At 39.1% G+C, this 19,173-nt stretch overlaps 1 protein-coding gene across 5 annotated transcripts in view; it reads right to left on the bottom strand.

Moving 5' to 3' along the window:
• The window catches only part of SNTG1 (syntrophin gamma 1), a 348,743-nt gene that overhangs the window by 153,155 nt on the left and 176,415 nt on the right, over positions 1-19,173 (bottom strand). For 4 of the 5 annotated variants that reach the window (XM_072034682.1, XM_038174969.2, XM_027452099.3 and 1 more), the window contains one exon: positions 8,258-8,392. The exons of the other annotated variant lie outside the window; for it this stretch is intronic. In XM_072034682.1, coding sequence (XP_071890783.1) covers positions 8,258-8,392 — 135 coding nt within the window. The remainder of the gene's footprint in view (positions 1-8,257; positions 8,393-19,173) is intronic. 5 annotated transcript variants of the gene reach the window in all.

Here is a 19,173-nt window from a genome sequence, read left to right as displayed (position 1 = left end):
TCCCTATCTCTAAGGGGAAAACAGATCCTAGCCCAGGAGCTGGCGGGGCTCATTGAGAGGGCTTTAAACTAGGTAAGAAGGGGGATGGGGCTGAAACAGGACTTGTTGGAGCTGTGCCAGGGGAACAATGGCAAGGCTGGGAGAGAAAGCAATGGCCCAACTGAAGTGCATCTACACTAATGCATGCAGCATGGGTAACAAACAGGAGGAGCTGGAAGCCATCGTATGGCAGACAGGCTACGACTTGGTTGCCATCACGGAGACATGGTGGGACCACTCTCATGACTGGAGTGCTGCAATGTCTGGCTATAGGCTCTTCAGAAAGGACAGGCAGCACAGAAGGGGTGGTGGTGAGGCTCTCTATATTAGAGAGAGTTTCGATGTCATGGAACTTGACGCTGGGAATGATAAGGTTGAGCCCCTATGGGTTAGGATCAGCAGGAAGGCCAACAAGGCTAGAGTCCTGGTCGGGGTCTGTTATAGACCGCCGAACCAGGATGAGGAGACTGATGAGGAGTTCTACAAGCAGCTGACAAAAGTCGTGAAATCATCAGTGCTTGTTCTCATGGGGGACTTCAACTTCCCAGATATATCCTGGAAGCACAACACAGCCCAGAGAAAGCAGTCTAGGAGGTTTCTGGAAAGTGTGGAAGATAGATTCCTGACGCAGCTGGTTAGTGAGCCTACCAGGGGAGGTGCCCCGCTAGACCTTCTCTTCACAAACAGAGAAGGACTGGTGGGAGATGTGGTGTTTGGCAACTGTCTTGGGCAGAGTGACCATGAAATGGTAGAGTCCTCCATTCTTGGAGAAGCCAGGAAGGGGACCAGTAAAACCGCTGTATTAGACTTCCGGAGGGCTCACTTTGAACTGTTCAGGAAACTGGTTGGTAGAGTCCCTTGGGACGTGGTTCTGAAGGGCAGAGGAGTCCAGGAAGGCTGGGCGCTCTTCAAGAAAGAAATCCTAATGGCGCGGGAGTGGTTTGTCCCCACATGCCCAAAGACAAGCCAGTGGGGAAGAAGACCAGCCTGGCTGAACAGAGAACTGTGGCTTGAGCTTAGGAGAAAAAAGAGGGTTTATAATCTTTGGAAAAGAGGGCAAGTCACTTGGGAGGACTATAAGGATGTTGCGAGGCAGTGCAGGGACAACATTAGAAAGGCCAAAGCTCATTTGGAGCTCAATCTGGCTACTGTCGTCAAAGACAATAAAAAATGTTTTTACAAATACATCAACACAAAATGGAGGACTAAGAAGAATCTCCAGCCTTTACTGGACACTGGGGGGAACTTAGTTACAAAAGATGAGGAAAAGGTGGAGGTGCTTAATGCCTTCTTTGCCTCAGTCTTTAGCAGAAAAAACAGTTGCTGTCTGGATACCCAGTACCCTGAACTGGTGGAAGGGGATGGGGAGCAGAATGTGGCCCTCACTATCCATGAGGAAATGGTTGGTGACCTGCTACAGCACTTGGATGTACGCAACTTGATGGGGCCAGATGGGATCCACCTGAGGATACTGAGAGAACTGGCAGAGGAGCTGGCCAAGCCGCTTACCATCACTTATCAACAGTCCTGGCTATTGGGGGAGGTCCCAGTTGACTGGCGGCTAGCAAATGTGACGCCCATCTACAAGAAGGGCCGGAGGGCAGACTGGGGGAACTACAGGCCTGTCAGTTTGACCTCAATGCCAGGGAAGCTCATAGAGCAGATCCTCTTGAGAGTCATCACACAGCACTTGCATGGCAAGCAGGCGATCAGGCCCAGTCAGCATGGGTTTATGAAAGGCAGGTCCTGCTTGACAAACCTGATCTCCTCCTCTGACAAAGTGACACGCTTGGTGGATGAGGGAAAGGCTGTGGATGTGGTCTACCTTGACTTCAGTAAGGCTTTTGACACCGTTTCCCACAATATTCTCCTCAAGAATCTGTCTGCTCGTGGCTTGGAATGGCGTATGCTTTGTTGGGTTAAAAACTGGCTGGATAGCCGGGCCCAAAGAGTCATGGTAAATGGAGTCAAATCCAGTTGGAGGCCGGTCACTAGTTGTGCTCCCCAGAGCTCGGTACTGGGGCCAGTCCTCTTTAATATCTTTATTGATGATCTAGATGAGGGGATTGAGTACACCCTCAGTAAGTTCACAGATTACACCAAGTTATGTGTGTGTGTCGATCTGCTCGAGGGTAGGAAGGCTCTGCAGGAGGATCTGGATAGGCTGGACCGATGGGATGAGGTCAACTGTATGAAGTTCAACAAGGCCAAGTGCTGGGTCCTGCACCTGGGGTGCAATAACCCCAAGCAGAGCTACAGGCTGGGAGATGAGTGGTTGGAAAGCTGCCAGGTGGAGAAAGATCTGGGAGTATTGGTGGATAGTTGGCTGAATATGAGCCAGCAGTGTGCTCAGGTGGCCAAGAAGGCCAACAGCATCCTGCTTGCATAAGAAGCAGTGTGGCCAGCAGGTCTAGGGAAGTGATCATCCCCCTGTACTCAGCTCTGGTGAGGCCGCACCCCGAGTACTGTATTCAGTTTTGGGCCCCTTGCTACAAGAAGGACATCAAGGTGCTCAGAAGAGTCCAGAGAAGGGTGACGAAGCTGGTGAAGGGTCTGGAGAACAAGTCTTACGAGGAGCGGCTGAGGGAGCTGGTCTTGTTCAGCCTGGAGAAGAGGAGGCTCAGGGGCAACCTTATCACTCTGTAAGCAGGCTGTAGCAAGGTGGGGGTTGGTCTATTCTCCCATGTGCCTAGTGACAGGACAAGGGGGAATGAGCTAAAGTTGTGCCATGGGTGTTTTAGGTTGGATCTTAGGAAGAACTTCTTTACTGAAAGGGTTGTTAGACATTGGAATGTCTAACATTCCAATGAGGCTGCCCAGGGAAGTGGTGGAGTCACCATCCCTGGAGGTCTTTAAAAGATGTTTAGATGTTGAACTTAGCGATATGGTTTAGTGGAGGACTTGTTAGCATTAGGTCAGAGGTTAGACTCGATGATCTTGAGGTCTCTTCCAACGTAGACAATTCTGTGATTCTGTGAATAGCTGACAGATACCAACATGATAAAAAAAAAAAAAAGTAGAATAAAAAAAAAAAAACACATTATAACTGGTAGCTTTGCAAAGGTAACACATGGAAAATGTTTGAAAGGTTTCCATTCACATATTTTCAGTTCTCTGCTGGACAGGGAGTTTCACTTTGGTACTGTTCATACTGCTTAGTCTCACAGCAGAATCAAACAGTAAATAAATACAGAAATAAACAGAAAGCAGAAAATAGAAAATCAAACCCTTATGTTTACTATTTTAAACTTTTCACTTTTCTTTCTTCACTCATTTTTATACTCCTTAGTATTGCTAATGTTAATTGAACTTGTTTTATCTACACCAAAATATATGAAAAAAAAATATCAAACTCTCAAAAAACGATTCAAGGTAACAGATTTAAAATACACTTTCAGTAAGTCTCCAAAATTTTAAAATGTGCAGCAACAAGCACAGAAAATAAAATGATATATTCATCTGACTGCTTAAGCAAGCCAAGGTTAAGTGACATGTTCTGAATTTATGCTTGTACTTAAGAATGAACAATAGCTTTATAATTTAAGAAAAAAATCAAGAAAAACATTCTATTGTGCAAATCTTGTAAGATGAAAAACTCTACTTAATGCAACTCACTTTTAGTAAATATGGACATTGTATAGAGTTGTAAACCTCTCAATGTAGTTGATTTCACAGTAGAAAAAGGACAAGGTTAAAGGTAATAGGTTCTTATCTGTACAAGAAAAAGAAGAATGGCTGTGTGATTAGTAATGCCAGAAATCAGATTTGGCTTCAGTTCAATAGTTTAACTCAGTCTTACTTTCTGACCTTGAAAAAGGTGTTTATAGATGAAAGCCTCTTACTATCCAAAAAACATTTACAGGTTAACTTCCAATATAATGTATCAAACTCAGTTAGTTTCTTAGAGAAATGCTATACCACTTGGAGAGCTCTACAAATTCACATTAATTTTTCTATTAGTATAGAAAGTACAAATTATCTTCGCATCAATCTCTGGAAAACATCCTTAATGTAAAAATGCTAGAATAAATTATTAGACATTTAACTAAATAATGCATGACTATATAGCAGCATAAAATTATATTACACAAAATGAACGAGAATCATCTCTATCTTTTCATCAGTAAGTTAGATGTATTTCAGAAAATCTATGACTCTTCAACAGAACCTATAAGAAAATTATTTTAAAACAAACTGTCCTGGTAACAAAAGCTAGCATTTTGCCAGCTCCTCACAGTTTATTTTCTTTTAGAAAAACAGCAGGTGATTCGAACCATTCATCTTGTCAGATGGTACATTGTCATCATTGGTTTACGGATCTTACATGCAGGTACACTATAGTAGAAAAAAACTCTTGCCTGAGTACAATTAGCAAAGAAATAGAATCTGCCAAAAACAAAAACAAACAATAAACAAAAACAGACCAACAAACAAAGAAAATAATAATAATAAGAAGAAAAAGGCTCCTAGACAGGTAAACTACATTTCTTAATAAAAACATAGCAACATAGTAAAACATAGTAATCTTGAGTTTCAAAAGGTGATAGAAACTGTAAGGATTAACTGCAAAACAAACTAACAAACAACCATGATTCTGGAACAGTAAAGATTAAAACATTTCCTAGGAACTAGCCTACTGAAGATTTGTGTTTCAAACCAGACACTCTATATCTTAGGGGATCCCCCCTCCTGTCCTAATTTTCAGCAAGGACAGTATTAGGCAATCCTGGTCTATTTACACATACACCTAAAAAGGGTGTGTTTCGCCTTATCACGCATTGTCCTCTTGAATATCACATAATAAAATTTTGTGAGTAAAATTCAAGGAATACATTTAAAATGAAATAAAAAAAAATTATTATGCTACCAATAACAATGAAGTTCACATATGTGGTTCAGCTGTTTTCAGGGGACTTCTTTTTCAAGTGAAATGAATAAAAATCCTGACTGTACTGTACTACAAGTGACGTCTATAGAAATTTCTGATGATTATAAGAAAGCTATGTGTTGGCAGCACCACAATTATGAACAGATGTTGTGTGAGTCTACTTTAGGAGAAAGAAAAATTTACCTGACCTAACAGTCACTGGGCTCATCTTCCAATTTTCTCACATGGAGTATCTTCAGCAAACACACTAGTCAAAAGCCAGATATGCACTTCCCATAATATCAAAACCCTCCACAGACAAGGATTTAATTTGCATTTGTAAAGACACTGCCTTCTAGACTTGAGTTTCACAAAATATTCTCATCTCACTTGTTCATTTGCACTGGAGTTCAAATCAGATACCCACTAGTAGCATAATAGTGAATCCACAATGTTTCTATTTCTTGGAAAGCATGTCTTTCGTCTTGTATACATAAAAAAATGTCTGTAATACTTGGTGCAACTGATACGGAAATTTAGATCTAATCTGTGGTTGTTTGAACTATCTTTCTATGATGTTTCATGGAATTGCTTCAGGCATGATTGGTATAGGATCCTCATGAACATTATTCTGTTCAACCTACTAAAGAAACAGATGCTTTCTTTTTTAGTTTAACACTGTTTTAATGCTATGTTGCTTATAATCTTTTACATATTTTATTTTCTTACTCCAAACTGCATGCAGTGATAGGAGAGACAAAGTTCCTTTGCCCCTCTTTAGTTTGGGGAAATTAGAATTGTTTTCCACTAAAAAGAAAGTGTACTTTCTTTTTATTATTTATTATTTTATTTTTATTATTAGGAACTAGCTCCTTATTCCATGTACTCAAATTAAGTAGCACCTCACTCCTAAGGGTTCATTGCTTCACTTAAATTATTCTGCAGGATACAAATCAGGATACCGCGGGAAAGTTAAGTGGCTGTTTAGTCTTTCCTACACAGAGGAGCATGCAAATTGATTCAGATTCAACACACAGAAGAGCCACTGTTCTAAACTAGAAATATACTAACAGTCTTTCGTTCCTAAACAGTGAAGTAAAACCCTGTAATCAAATTATTTAAAGATTATTTTTGAAAGATTAAAAAGATGTTTTACTGTAGATACTTGTCTGTAAAATTTACCACTATTGTTCCTCAGCTACAAATTTTATTTTTGTTCTTCAGAGTTTATTCAATGAGGCATTCAATGTTATTTTCTAATGAAACCACTCGGTCTGTCAAAAGTATGTTAAAGTAAAATGGATGTGGTCAAACAAAAAGCAACAAACAAAAAGAAGCTTAATAACAGCAAGAATAAAAATGAAGAAAAAAAATGTAAAAAAGTAAGACTGTGGGACTTGTCTGATCATGCTATACATGATCAGACAAATAATCACAACAAATAATTCCAGAGGATTTAAATGTTCTGTGACAAAAGGACAGTTAACTATCTATGAAATGCCAATCATCCTTAGCTACAATGAACCTACTGATTCAAGGCCTAGTCTTAATCCCAGAGGAAATCAGGGTAAAGGCCTCCAGAGTTACTGGCCTAACAATGAATACAGACAATAGAAAAGAAACTCCTCATCACCATATTAATATCAATCAGTTAATGAGTTATGCATCCAATATGCAAATACAATAGAGGGTGTGTAATCAGTAAAGCAATCATTCACTGTTTTCAACAGTTCTGTTGCAAAACTAAAGAGGAAAAAAACTGTAAGAGTGAAATGGGAAAAAAATAAATATGCATTTCATGAAGACATTTAAATGCAAAATTCAGCAGAAGTAATAGATATTACAGCACAATAATAAAAGACATATTTTTGAGTGATACAATCTTTTAATAAAATCAGAATGGTGTTGTTGGAGTAAAAGTGCTGTAGTGTGTGATGCTAATTGACCAGCTATAGCTGTAGCCAGTGTTTGAACTCGTAACTTCTTTCTGCCTGGGTTGCTAGACATCCTGTATGTCAAGGAACAGTCTGATTAGTAAAAGGACCATCTTTATTCCATATACAACTCACAGACTTGTATTAATAAATTGTACTTGTATAGCATAAAATGGTCAAAAGACAGAGTTGTCATGCAAATAAACCCAATATGTATGGAGACACCATAAAGAGTATGTTGCTCTTGTTTCAGAGAAATGATCAGAAACATTCACTTTGAGATGGATTCCTCTCCAATTTTTCCATTAATTTTCCATACTGTCAGCACCACTAACATTCTACCAATTAATTGCTGTGTTTTGCTTTTTATCTTTTTATTATACTTGTATTTAGAGACACAGGGATGTGGAAACAGCTGTTATTAAATAATAACATAGACAGACATAATATTAGTCAGAGTATGTCTGCATTAACAGGTATTATAGCACTATGCCTCAGAAGATTTAACATGAAATCCTACAATAATTTTATTAATCTGAAAGGGAGAACAAAATGTTCATAAAAGTTTCAAAAAAAAAATAACCACTCTAAAAAATATAATTACAGCATGTGTTTATAAATGAATAGAAAATGTTTTTTTGTTTTTTATTTTGCTATCTTCTACATAAAAGCTTATTACAATAATTCAAAAAACTACAATATTATTCTACATTACATTTCACAGATCTTCCAAATACTTGTCTACAGACCTAGTTGCTTATCCACAAAATTCTATACAATGCAAAATAAGAGATCTGACACGTCATGTAAAGCAGTAATGTATAAATCATACTACTGCACTGTTCCAGCTGAAGTCCATCTGTGTGTAACTTGCCAGTAACTTGTAAGTAACTTGCCAGTTCAGCTGGTGACCCTCACATCATCAGCTGACAATATCTATGAAGTGTTATACTACAATATGAAGCAAAGATATAAAGAATAACATAACATTGGTGTATCTTGATCCAGTAAAGCCCTACCATAACAGTGAACCATCAGCTGTCTTATCAACTCCACAGACAATACTCAGATATCTGAGTACACCTGTTTTGTTGTTGTTGTTTTGTTTTGTTTTTGTAAAAGTCACTGCCTAACTGTATTAAGTGGCACCAGGATTCAAGGGTCAGTGCACAGAAACAATAGTGTAGTTGTGCATTTAACTTATTTGTTGTTATTGTTGCTTCCTAGGTGGGCATTGCCAGGATTTACTCTCAGTAGATGTTATACTAAAATATACTTGGTGTTAAAAATGTAAAATTAAATATTAACCTGAGATTAAATGCATACATACGTACGCACACACATGCCCACATACATACACACAGTATTTTTACTCTTCATACAGTACATCTTAAAAGAATAAATAAAAACTACTTACACCAGAATAGAAAGGCTCACCAGACACACAGATCACATCCTGCTCCTGGATCATCAGAATATCTTTGGCTAAGTGCAGTCGCACTTTGAAAGGCTCCTGGTTACCATCCTGCAGCAAACAAATCCCTGTCTTTGTCTTCAAAGAAAGGAATAAAGAAAAAAAGTTTTCTTGGTTAGCATGCTGTATTGCCAGACTCCATCCACAAATACATCAACAGGTATCCAAAACTATTACCAGGTGCTTAGAATACAAGAGAAAAATTGGCTGTGGTAGCATTGAGTGAAAGCAGATTTTTTAAATTTAAAATCAAAATATTTTCTATTCTTCCCAAAGATTTTACAACACTCCTTTTGTTATCTTCAGGGCAGTGTATTGGGAGTGCAGACTTAACAAAGGGGGGAAAAAATGCTGGACAACAGCAGCTGGGAGAGCAAGGAATGAGAACCAGCCCTGCAGACCCTGAGGGCAGTGCAGAAGGAGGGCAAGAGGTGCTCCAGACATGCAGCACAAGTTCCCCTGAGGCCTGTGGAGAGGCCCTGGGTGGAGCAGGCTGCTCCCTGCAGCCCATGGGTCCCACATGGCGCAGATCTCCAAGCTGCAGAGTGTGGAGGAGCCCCTGGTGGAGCAGGTAGATGTGGCTGCGGCCCATGGAGAGCCCCTGCAGGAGCAGGGTGCCTGGGGGAAGCTGACACCCATGGGGGAGCCGTGCCAGAACAGTTTGCTCTTGAAATAAGGACCCCCTGGTATGGAGCCATGTGAGAGCAGTTCTTGAAGAGCTGCTGCCTGTGGGCAGCCCACATAGGATCAGTTCAGGAAGGACGCCATCCCATGGGAGGGACTCCAGGTGAAGGAGGGGCAGAGAGTGACTGTGAAGGAGTGGCAGAGACAAAGTGTTAGGGACTGACCTCAGCCCCCATTCCCTGTTCCCCTGTGCCACTCTGAGGGAAGATGAAGAAGAGAGTGGATAGGGGGAATGGTGATTTTAGTTTGCCCGTAGCTTTTGAATCTTGTCTGGTAGTGATAGGAAATAAATTATATTAATCTCCCTATGTTGAGTCTTTTTTTTTTGCCTGTGATGTGGTGGGTGATCTCCTTGTCTTTATCTCAACCCTTGAGCCTTTGTCATCACATTTTCTCCCCCTTTCCTTTTGAGGAGAGGGAGTGAGAGAGTGGCTGTGGTGGAGCTCAGCTGCCCAGCTGAGTAAAACCACCACAGGCAGCTACACTCAGTCTCCATTTTTGGATTAAATGATGACACCTCACTTATAAAAGCTGATATTCCTGCATACTGCACCAATTTTGACACAGAAGGACATATAATTGCTTAATACCTCCAAACTAACCAGTTCTAAGCAGTAACAGCCTACATGTGAAACTGTTGTGAGCTTTTCCTAACAGTGAGCACAACGCTGACTTATGCTTTTATAGTACTTATCAAATGAGAATGCTGAAGTTAAGAATGAGAGAAAAGAGATCAAAGAATGCAACTCCTTTCAGTAACTTAATTCATGCTTCACTTCTGTATTTTACATTTATGGCTAGAGGTCAGAAATTTTGTAGGATTCTTCAGTATACAGTAAGTGGTTTTCAAACAATTTAACAGAATCTTTGTTTGAAGTACTTATATGTGCTACTTTTGCGGCACCATCAATAAGAGGTCTGAGCAGTGAAAAAATCTGAATGTGTAAGCACTCACAGCATTTAATAATCTTTCCCTGAAGGCTGTGTTGAAGATAGCACTCTGTATAATGATTCATAACTGGAAGTTATGTTGGTAGGGCATTTGGGGTATTAGGTATTTGCCTACAAATAATGAAAGAATTCAGCATTATAACATGGAATTTACTAGTGTTGGATAACTATACCTATATGCATAGATACAAATATATATGTAATCGCGTCGTATCTCAGAAAATCATTCTTCATTAAAAATGATTTAAAAGTTTGGACTCATCAATGTCAATAATAGAACTTCAATTGTCTTCATTCAGGTCAGATTTCAATCCACTATTAAAAAAAAAAAAAAATGTTGACTTGAGAGGAGATCAAGGAAACAAAATTCATGCTGTGAACTTTCTCTGCCATGGCTGACCTGGCTGAATCTAAGGGCTCTTTCTCAGACAAGAGGGTAAAAGAGCATTTGGAAGATCTCCCCATAATACACTCAGATAACTTAATCCCTAGCATGAAGAGAACAAACACAAATCTGGAACTGACAGTACGCAACTGGAAAAAGAAAAGTTTAAATTGCTCTCAGGAGGCATTAGAAGAGGTCAAGGACAATCTTAAAATAGCTTTGTGTAATATTCTTTACTGATGAACTTTCCTTTTACTTCTGCTCCATGTTCAACACTCAAACTTATGAAAATGTTTTCCCTTGATCAGCAGTAGGAAGTATGTATAATTTGAGAGATTTTATTCTCATTTTCAAGAAAAAAAAAAAAAAAAAAAGAGTTCCTCATGCTGAACTCATACAGATGTCAGGGGGTGCTCTTGTCAGAAGACAACATACTGCCTTGTTTAGTACTTATGTGTATTTTTTGCAAAGGGATGGCGTAGAAACTGACATGGACAAATAAAATAAAAGGATCAGCAAAAGAAGTTAGGAGTTTTCAGTATCACTGGAAAATTCCCTCTCATAGCATACTTAAAATCTTACAAAATTAAAACAAGGAGAATGTAATATAGTTAAATTGCCCTGCTCTTTCTCCTTGTATCTTTTGCTTTACTGACTAAGAAGACTCTTTCTTTCCATGGAGCTGTGAAGTAAGCAGTAAGTGATAGTGGAAGTTGAACAGAGTGAGCTGTAAATACATGTAGCTACAGTCAAACAAAAAAGGCTGGCCTACAAACATATACTGCTTATAAAATACCTTTCTCCTGCAGTAAATGTTTGCAGACTTGTCTTCTGTCCTCCCCTGGATAACTGGCAATGGGATAAATTCTGCCTCTGATGCAATGATTTTAGTAGCTCTGCCTTACTTGACTGCACATTTCTTGTTTGGTCAATTACCCTATAAAGTCTCCAATGAATCTTTGCACAAAGCTGAGGGGCTTCTTTGGGGGAATTAAGAGGCACATAACCATAGTAGACACAATTAGGCATTAGGAAAAAATAAATTAAAATTCAAGTCAGTTTCCAAATGCGTGTGGGCTGAGTCTATTCAGTCTTAACAAGAGCCAAGCTTGGGAACAGCAAAATATTTTGGCCCTTGGGAAGATTGATCACACAAATTCAGGGAACTTATTTACATCAGACACTTTAAAATGTAATGAACCACTTTACTGTTGTTGGGCTTTATGAAAGATGGTTTATGACACAGTTCAAAATTAAAGCTTCAATTATGCTATCTCTTTCCTTCTGCTACCTGAGAGCAGTATTAACAGCCACGTAAAGGAGAAGATCCTAAAAGACAATGCTAAAAATGTAGTTCAGTTTCATTAGATAAGCTCAAGACAAGTCCTTGAAAACAAGGACTTTGTTTCATTGTGTTTTATCTCCTGAGATTTCTTTTTTATTCTTTTTCCCTTCCTCAAAGCATCCAGGACACTGAATCAAATAAGGACATAAATTCCTGTATCCTGAGCTGGAACTCAGGGAAGATATCCCGCATATATGTTTTCATGTAAAATCACAGTGTACATCAACATTTGGCATCCATGTGACCCCAGTAAAGTTACCCTTGCTGAAGGGAGATCAGGCAGGCTGCCTAGTCTTTACACCTCTTCTCCCCTCCGCCCCCCCATCTCTTACATGTGAAAAGCTTAGATGGCATGCCTGTGGATCAGGTGCAGGGGTGCAAGGTTGTGGCTGATGTTAGCTTTTGTTCCCATTACTAATTTTTATGAGATTCCACAAGAGGGTGTACTAAAATTTTCCCTTCAAGCTGTCTGCGTTTCATTGGCAGAGGGCCCTGCCCTGCCCTTGGCCTACAGCAATAAAATAGCATATGTCACATCAGCTGAGCTACTGTAACTGTCAGTGTGAGGTCAGGCAAGGCATCCTCTGGTGCTCAAACGTATGATAAACTGCATCGCCTTGCAACAGACATGGGCATACAAGCATTAGTTCAGCTGCTAGCATTTTGTAAAGCCAATACACCTTGACTACCTGTTACAGCGAGCCCATAATGCCCTGCTTAATACTTCTACCTTCCTACTTTCTTCAGCCTATTTACAGAGTTAGGCACCTGTTGTAAAGAGGGCAAGAAAACTGAATGCTAAAAGTTGCATATGCTAATGAAGTGGTTTAGGTAGGCTAAGGAATGGATAAGGAAGTAAGATACAGTGGTGAAAGAATAGGTTTTTACATGGGAGAGCAGTAAGTGACTTCAAACCAAAGCAGTGATGAAGGAAGGTAGCCATACCTAAGTGACAGATGCAGCGAATTTTTCACCTGTGCAGTACTGCCTCTGCCATCTGATTCTACACCCTTGTAGCTCAGGTACAAAGGAACACTTCTTTGGCAAGAGCTGATGTCCTTGGTAGGAGTTTAGAAATTGCATACTGTTCCTGATCTAACGTGACTATAAGAGGAACTGAAAACTGATCTCTCTTTGCTCTGTGTGTTGAACTTTCTTACTTTCTTGTTCAGATTCTTATCAGAGAAAGGTGCAAGTAGGAGAGCCCTCAAGGCAGGCTGCTTCTGCAAAGAATACGGTCACACTCAGATCATTATTAGCAACAAGGCAGTGAAAAAAGGTGTTTTAAAAACCTTGCTCCATTATACTCTGATTCATAAAACATCACCATCTTGGCTGTGTATAAGATCTGTCCCTAACAACTTTCCTTAAAGGAATTTATAAATGTTCATGTACTATTAACAGCTTGGCCTTCACAAATATTTAGGAATTAATTGCAGAAGAAATACATACAAAAGAGTGCTGGGACTGTACAGCCTGGAGAAGTAAAGGCTCAGAGGGATCTCATCAAAGTCTATAAATACCTGAAGGGACAGAGCAAAGGGGATGGAGCCAGGCTCTTTTCAGTGGTGCCCAGAGCCGGAACAAGAGGCAATGGGCAAAAACTGGAACACAGGAGGCTCCCTCTTAATACCAGGCAGTACTTCTTTATGTGCAGCTGACAGAGCACTGGCACAGATTGCCTGGCATTGCTGTGGATCTTCCTCCTTGGATGTGGGCCTGGGCAGCCTGCTCAGGGTGGCCCTGCCTGAGCAAGGAGTTCAACCAGATGACCTCCAGAGGTCCCTTCCAGCCTCGAACTCTCAGTGAGTTTGTGATTCTGCTAAAGTTATAGTTTGTACTTTTAAGCTAGTAGCATAGTTCTCTACTAAACATATACCCAAATAAATACTGTATGAGACATGTCTTTAATGTTACCTATTGGTTTCAGAGTCAGTTTTGTGCAGGACATCAAACATCAATATTTTAAAATTTATCTGACCTAAATAAGGTTAGTAGCAGGTTTTCTGTTAAAGATTTTTTTTTTTATGTTGATTCCTCCCCTTCCCCCCTCCCCCTTTTTTTTGTTTTCTTTGTCATTCACATTAAAAAAAAAAAAAAAAAAAAAAAAAAAAGTAATCTAAAACTTTTCCAGTGTTTTTCCAGTGTTTTGTTCTGGAGGAGACCTAATGAGTATCCCAGGCTATTTTAGTCAATCTCCATTAGTTTTCAAGAAATTAGTATACCTTTTGGTTAAAATATTTTATCTATTACTTTTGCTCTTTGTTAATAAAACAATGTAGTTATTTTTACTACTTCGAGTTTCAGACCAGTAAAAGGGCCTTGTCACTTCAGTAGGCACCCAAGAATAGTTCAGTTTGTGAACCAGTAGGAGAAAGAAAGGAAAAAAAAAGATCTGTCAACACATTTTCTATGCAAAATGACCCAAACTTTTAGTTTTGGCTTTGGTTGGTGTCTTCAAAAACATATCAAACCTCTGCAGTTTAGCTTACTGCCCTGAAATTTAGTTTTACCATCAAGAATCTGATACCAATAAGGAGAATGGTTGCAGAGACTGCTTTAAATATGTAGGTAATTCACTTCAGATGCACCTTAGGATGCGTATTTGAACTGAAGCTGACCTCTGGGCATATGGAGATATGCCTGTCACTGCTTTATAATGTAAATATATAAATGTATATAAATGTATAATAATAAAAAAGGAAATTGAATCAAAAGGTATAAGACAGTAATGGAAATGAATACAGGAGGTAGGAATACATGTCAGAACCACAGAGAGGATGTTTTTAAACGGTCCAGCTACTCATTCTGTGAGAGTGTTGCTAGTGCAGGTGAAAAGCACTTACACTGTCAAAAATATAGCCCAGATACACAGGCATGTGTTCAGCTTGTCATTCAGAGCCTGTTGTATCAGGTACTAATATTTTCCAACCCAAAGGACAAGAAGTTGTTTCCTGGACATGAATTCTACACTCCAACCTGACAGAACTAAAGAAAATATCAAATTTGGGCTTAATCTTCCTTCCTTCCTTCCTTCCTTCCTTCCTTCCTTCCTCCCTCCCTCCCTTCCTTCCTTCCTTCCTTCCTTCCTTCCTTCCTTCCTTCCTTCCTTCCTTCCTTCCTTCCTTCCTTCCTTCCTTCCTTCCTTTCTTTCTTTTCCTTCCTTCCTTCCTTTTCTTTCTTTTCTTTCTTTTCTTTCTTTTCTTTCTTTTCTTTTTCTATGATTTCCCAGGTATGAATATTTGGCTATGTCATTCTTCCTAAGTTGTTTTCTCAAAAGAATAAAGTCCTACAGTGAATTTTCTATGTTACGTACAGTCTGATTAATTCAATATGCAAATTGGACATTTGGAAAATGAACACACATTTATCTGCATTTACATAAATATACCTGTATGTATGAGAACATCTTTTTGAATTAAGGTACCTTTTTAGAGCAAAAAAAAATATTTTTTGACACTATAAATAAGCAAGTTTTAATTCCTGAATTGCCAATGAGCTTACTGAAACTAGATTACATCATTACAATTGAGGCCAAGAGATAGACAATATAAAACTGAAGGCTATTGTGAGCATGTATGTGTTTCTTCGCATATATATTCACATGTATTCTTCAAATTTAATTAGTCTAATAATAAGACATTTTCATAGGCATCATAAATTGTCAGTCTTTTTCTGTGTTGTGGTTTTAGGATTAAATTATGAGTTGAAGCTGGATTTAGAAAAACACAAAAACAAAACCTAAGGTCTTAGAAATCCCAGCATAGCAAATTGAAAGCATTTATAAACAAAGGAAATCACTAGCTTAAGCTAAAACATGTGGATCATAAACTGGCACAATGGAGACTAGACAGTCTAAAACAGTGTATAACAAGATTTATTAAAGGAAGTAATGAAAAGACAAAAGATTGCTTAAAAAATAAAATGCATTCTGTGACAGGCAAAAAAATAAATAAATAAGATGGATGTTGAAATAAAACGAGAGTTGTGAACATATCATTATAAAGTTTGTGAAGTCTGTAGAAATATTCATAGGATTCAGAAAGCAGGGGACAACGGCTTAAAATATCAAAGCAAATCTTCAAAGAAGCAATGGACAGTATTGTAATCAGATAAATAGATAACAAATGTTAAAATAAATATATTTAATCATTTCAATGAGTTTATAGTGACCTTAGGAAAAAAAAAAAAAGACAAAAAGAACAACCGAAGCCAATGTATTAGAACTAGAGAATGAGATTTCAAAAGCAAGGAAGTTAGAAAAGTTAGAAAGCAGCCAATGCTGCTTGCTCATAAAATACAGAGAAAATACCATAAAAAAAAAACCAAACAAACAAACAAAAAAAAAAAAAACAAAAAACAAACAAACAAAAAAAACAACACAGCATTCCCTAGGGAAAAGACACTGCTGCAGCATAACCATCCTAAATCTTTGATTTTATCAGAAGGGTATTTTCAATGGAGAGGACAGAATCATGTCAGAGACTGAAGTTACCTTCCAAGCAACAGTTTTCAGAATATAGAATAAGGTCAAGTGAATACAGGCAAGAGTTTAAAGAACCTAGTGACTTTAAATCACTTTAGTGATTTTTGCTCTCATGAAGTTCAGAAAGCTCTGGGTAAAGGATAAAAGAGGAGTTGAATAGCCTTTTGGCTTGAAAATTGTTGAATAAGACAATTCAACAGTTGTTGTACAAGAACCAGTACAGTGCACACATTTACTCATCAGTGAAGGAAGGAAAAGAGTAGGGAATCCAGAATAATTCCATAGAAAGCGTTGTACATTTGTAGAACCTTCTTTTTTTTTAAAAAAATAAATATATATATACATATATATTATTTAACATGGAAAGTGTTTTATTGAAGAATAAAACCACTTCAAAATCCCTTGAAAAGCAGCATAGTCTACAGATAAAATTCTTAGGAAGAAAATAATCATCAGAATCATGTTGAAATTGACACCAAACTGTATCTGTCTTCTGAGCTATCATTGTAATCAATGAAGAACTGTTCATTAAAGTCAATAAAGCATAAAGAGCAATTGAGCTGATCACGAAGTTTGGGAACTTGAGCCTATTACACACAGAATCACACACAGAATTTCTAGGTTGGAAGAGACCTCAAGATCATCGAGTCCAACCTCTAACCTAACACTAACAGTCCCCACTAAACCATATCCCTAAGCTCTACATCAAAACATCTTTTAAAGACTTCCAGGGATGGTGACTCCACCACTTCCCTGGGCAGCCTGTTCCAGTGCCTAACAACCCTTTCAGTAAAGAAGTTCTTCCTAATATCCAGCCTAAAACTCCCCTGGCGCAACTTAAGCCCATTCCCCCTCGTCCTGTCACCAGGCACGTGGGAGAATAGACCAACCCCCACCTCACTACAGCCTCCTTTAAGGTATCTGTAAAGAGCAATAAGGTCACCCCTGAGCCTTCTCTTCTCCAGGCTGAACAAGCCCAGCTCCCTCAGCCACTCCTTGCAGGACTTGTTCTCCAGACCCCTCACCATCTTCATCGCCCTTCCCTGGACCCGCTCAAGCACCTCGATGTCCTTCTTGTAGCGAGGGGCCCAAAACTGAACACAGTACTCAAGGTGCGGCCTCACCAGAGACAAGTACAGGGGGACGATCACCTCAAGGTGTTATTATATGATGCCATGCTCACCAATAAAAACTGGGTGAAGATGAAGGAAGGGGGGACATTAGGAGTTATAGCATTTGTCTTCCCAAGTAACCATTGCATGTGGTGAGCCATCGAATATGCCATGGACATCATGAATAATGTGCTTTGTCCTTTGTGCATCCATGTGGAATATTTTGGTTTTATGCTATTTGAAACTAAATTCAAACCACTTACTGCCATAAGCAAGGATGGGGATGGATGTACCAGTGAGGAGAGTCTAAGCCCTACTCATAATTTTGGGAGAGCGATCTCAGTTCTTCTGTTGGTGGAGGTTACTGGTCTCTGGAGGATGGTGAAAGATGGGCAATAAGATATTCAGAAGAAAAGAAAGAAAGAAGGGAAGAAGACAAAGGCCTCATAGAAGACTTTATTGCCATTATCAAAAAACTGCCTAGTGATTATACTTCTACAGTATATAGAATAATCAAAGCTTTGATGCAGTTGGGGATAGAGGGCAAAGAAGGTTTAAACTTATAAATGTACTGACTAGATAACCTATTAAACAAAAATACTCTGGAGTAAAATCTATTTCCTATCAGTAAATAAATATGAAATAAACTGGGAACAAAGCTATTGTGGTTGCACACAAAATACAGCTTGAAGTGACTGAACAATTGCTGAAGATGTGCCAGTGGGATGACACTGTAAATTAACTAAGGAGTCAGTGCCACAGTGGTACTTCTTTTGTCTCTATCATCACTTTTACAAGAAGCTTTAAAGATAATGTCTTGACTTAAAGACATTTTGGAATTGAAATACCTGACAGAATGGATGATTACTTCTCATACTGAACTTAAATGAACAGCCTTATTATGGAATTTCTTAAGTCTTGGATAGTGCAATTCAAAGGAAGCTGTTTGCATCGGTGGAGAAAAAAAAAAAAAAAAAAAAAAAAAAAAAAGCAAACCCTTCCGGTAATCAATTAGATGAAAAACACAAGAATTAGGTTACATGATAAGTCTTGCCTGCACACACAAAGGATTACAGACAATTGCAGATCGTGGCAGTCAAAGTAACACCTTGCCAGGCCTGTCACAGAAGCCATCAGCCTATCAAAGGCCCATCTCCACAGGCCCGGAGGGGCACACAGACATAATGTGGGACAGGTGAGAAGCTAAAACAAGGACTCAGAGGGTACCCTGTCTGATACCCTCCAAAGGTTGTCCTGGGACAGTCTTGGCCCCAGCTTCCAGGTGTAATGAATGTGATGAACCCATTTTGATGCCTTCATCATGATGAGACAATGCCAGACTAAGGACTAAGGAAACTGCCTAGGGCTGTGGGACTGTCAGTTCTGGATTGCACAGGATGGGATGTTTAGGGGAGGAACCAAAGGCAGAGCAAAGGAAATATTTAAGTCTTCTGGGGAGGAACAAACATGGAAAAATAGAAGGACAAGGATATGAAAATGTATTGGCTGCATGTAAGTAGGTTTCTGGTCAGCACACTTGTCCGGCCGTGCTGTGTCTTACTGAATTCCTTTCTAACATTTTTTTCCTGGTAGAGGGGCTCTGTCTACATCCATTGTGCTCAGCCAGAAAGGGTAGAAGTATGAGGCTGCTGGGGATGTCTGTGTTTGTGCAAGTGCTCTGTCTGTCTGTATCTAATTAGTGTGGCTGGCCATGTATATACATATATACATATAGAAGGATATGTGCATATATGTAGTTTATATGCATGCTCTGTTCATACACCTACTGCCACTTCAGCCTCACTACAGTGGGCACACAGCTGCAATAGCCTCACTGCTCACGGGATGTCAGATACAGCTTGACATATTTCCCTCTAACAACCAAAGCAGAGGATA

Source organism: Anas platyrhynchos, chromosome 2 (genome assembly GCF_047663525.1).
Source record: "Anas platyrhynchos isolate ZD024472 breed Pekin duck chromosome 2, IASCAAS_PekinDuck_T2T, whole genome shotgun sequence".
In the NCBI taxonomy this organism is placed as follows: Eukaryota; Metazoa; Chordata; class Aves; order Anseriformes; family Anatidae; genus Anas; species Anas platyrhynchos.
The sequence above is the reverse complement of the archived record's forward strand: the minus strand, read 5'-3'. Positions and strand labels throughout refer to the sequence as shown.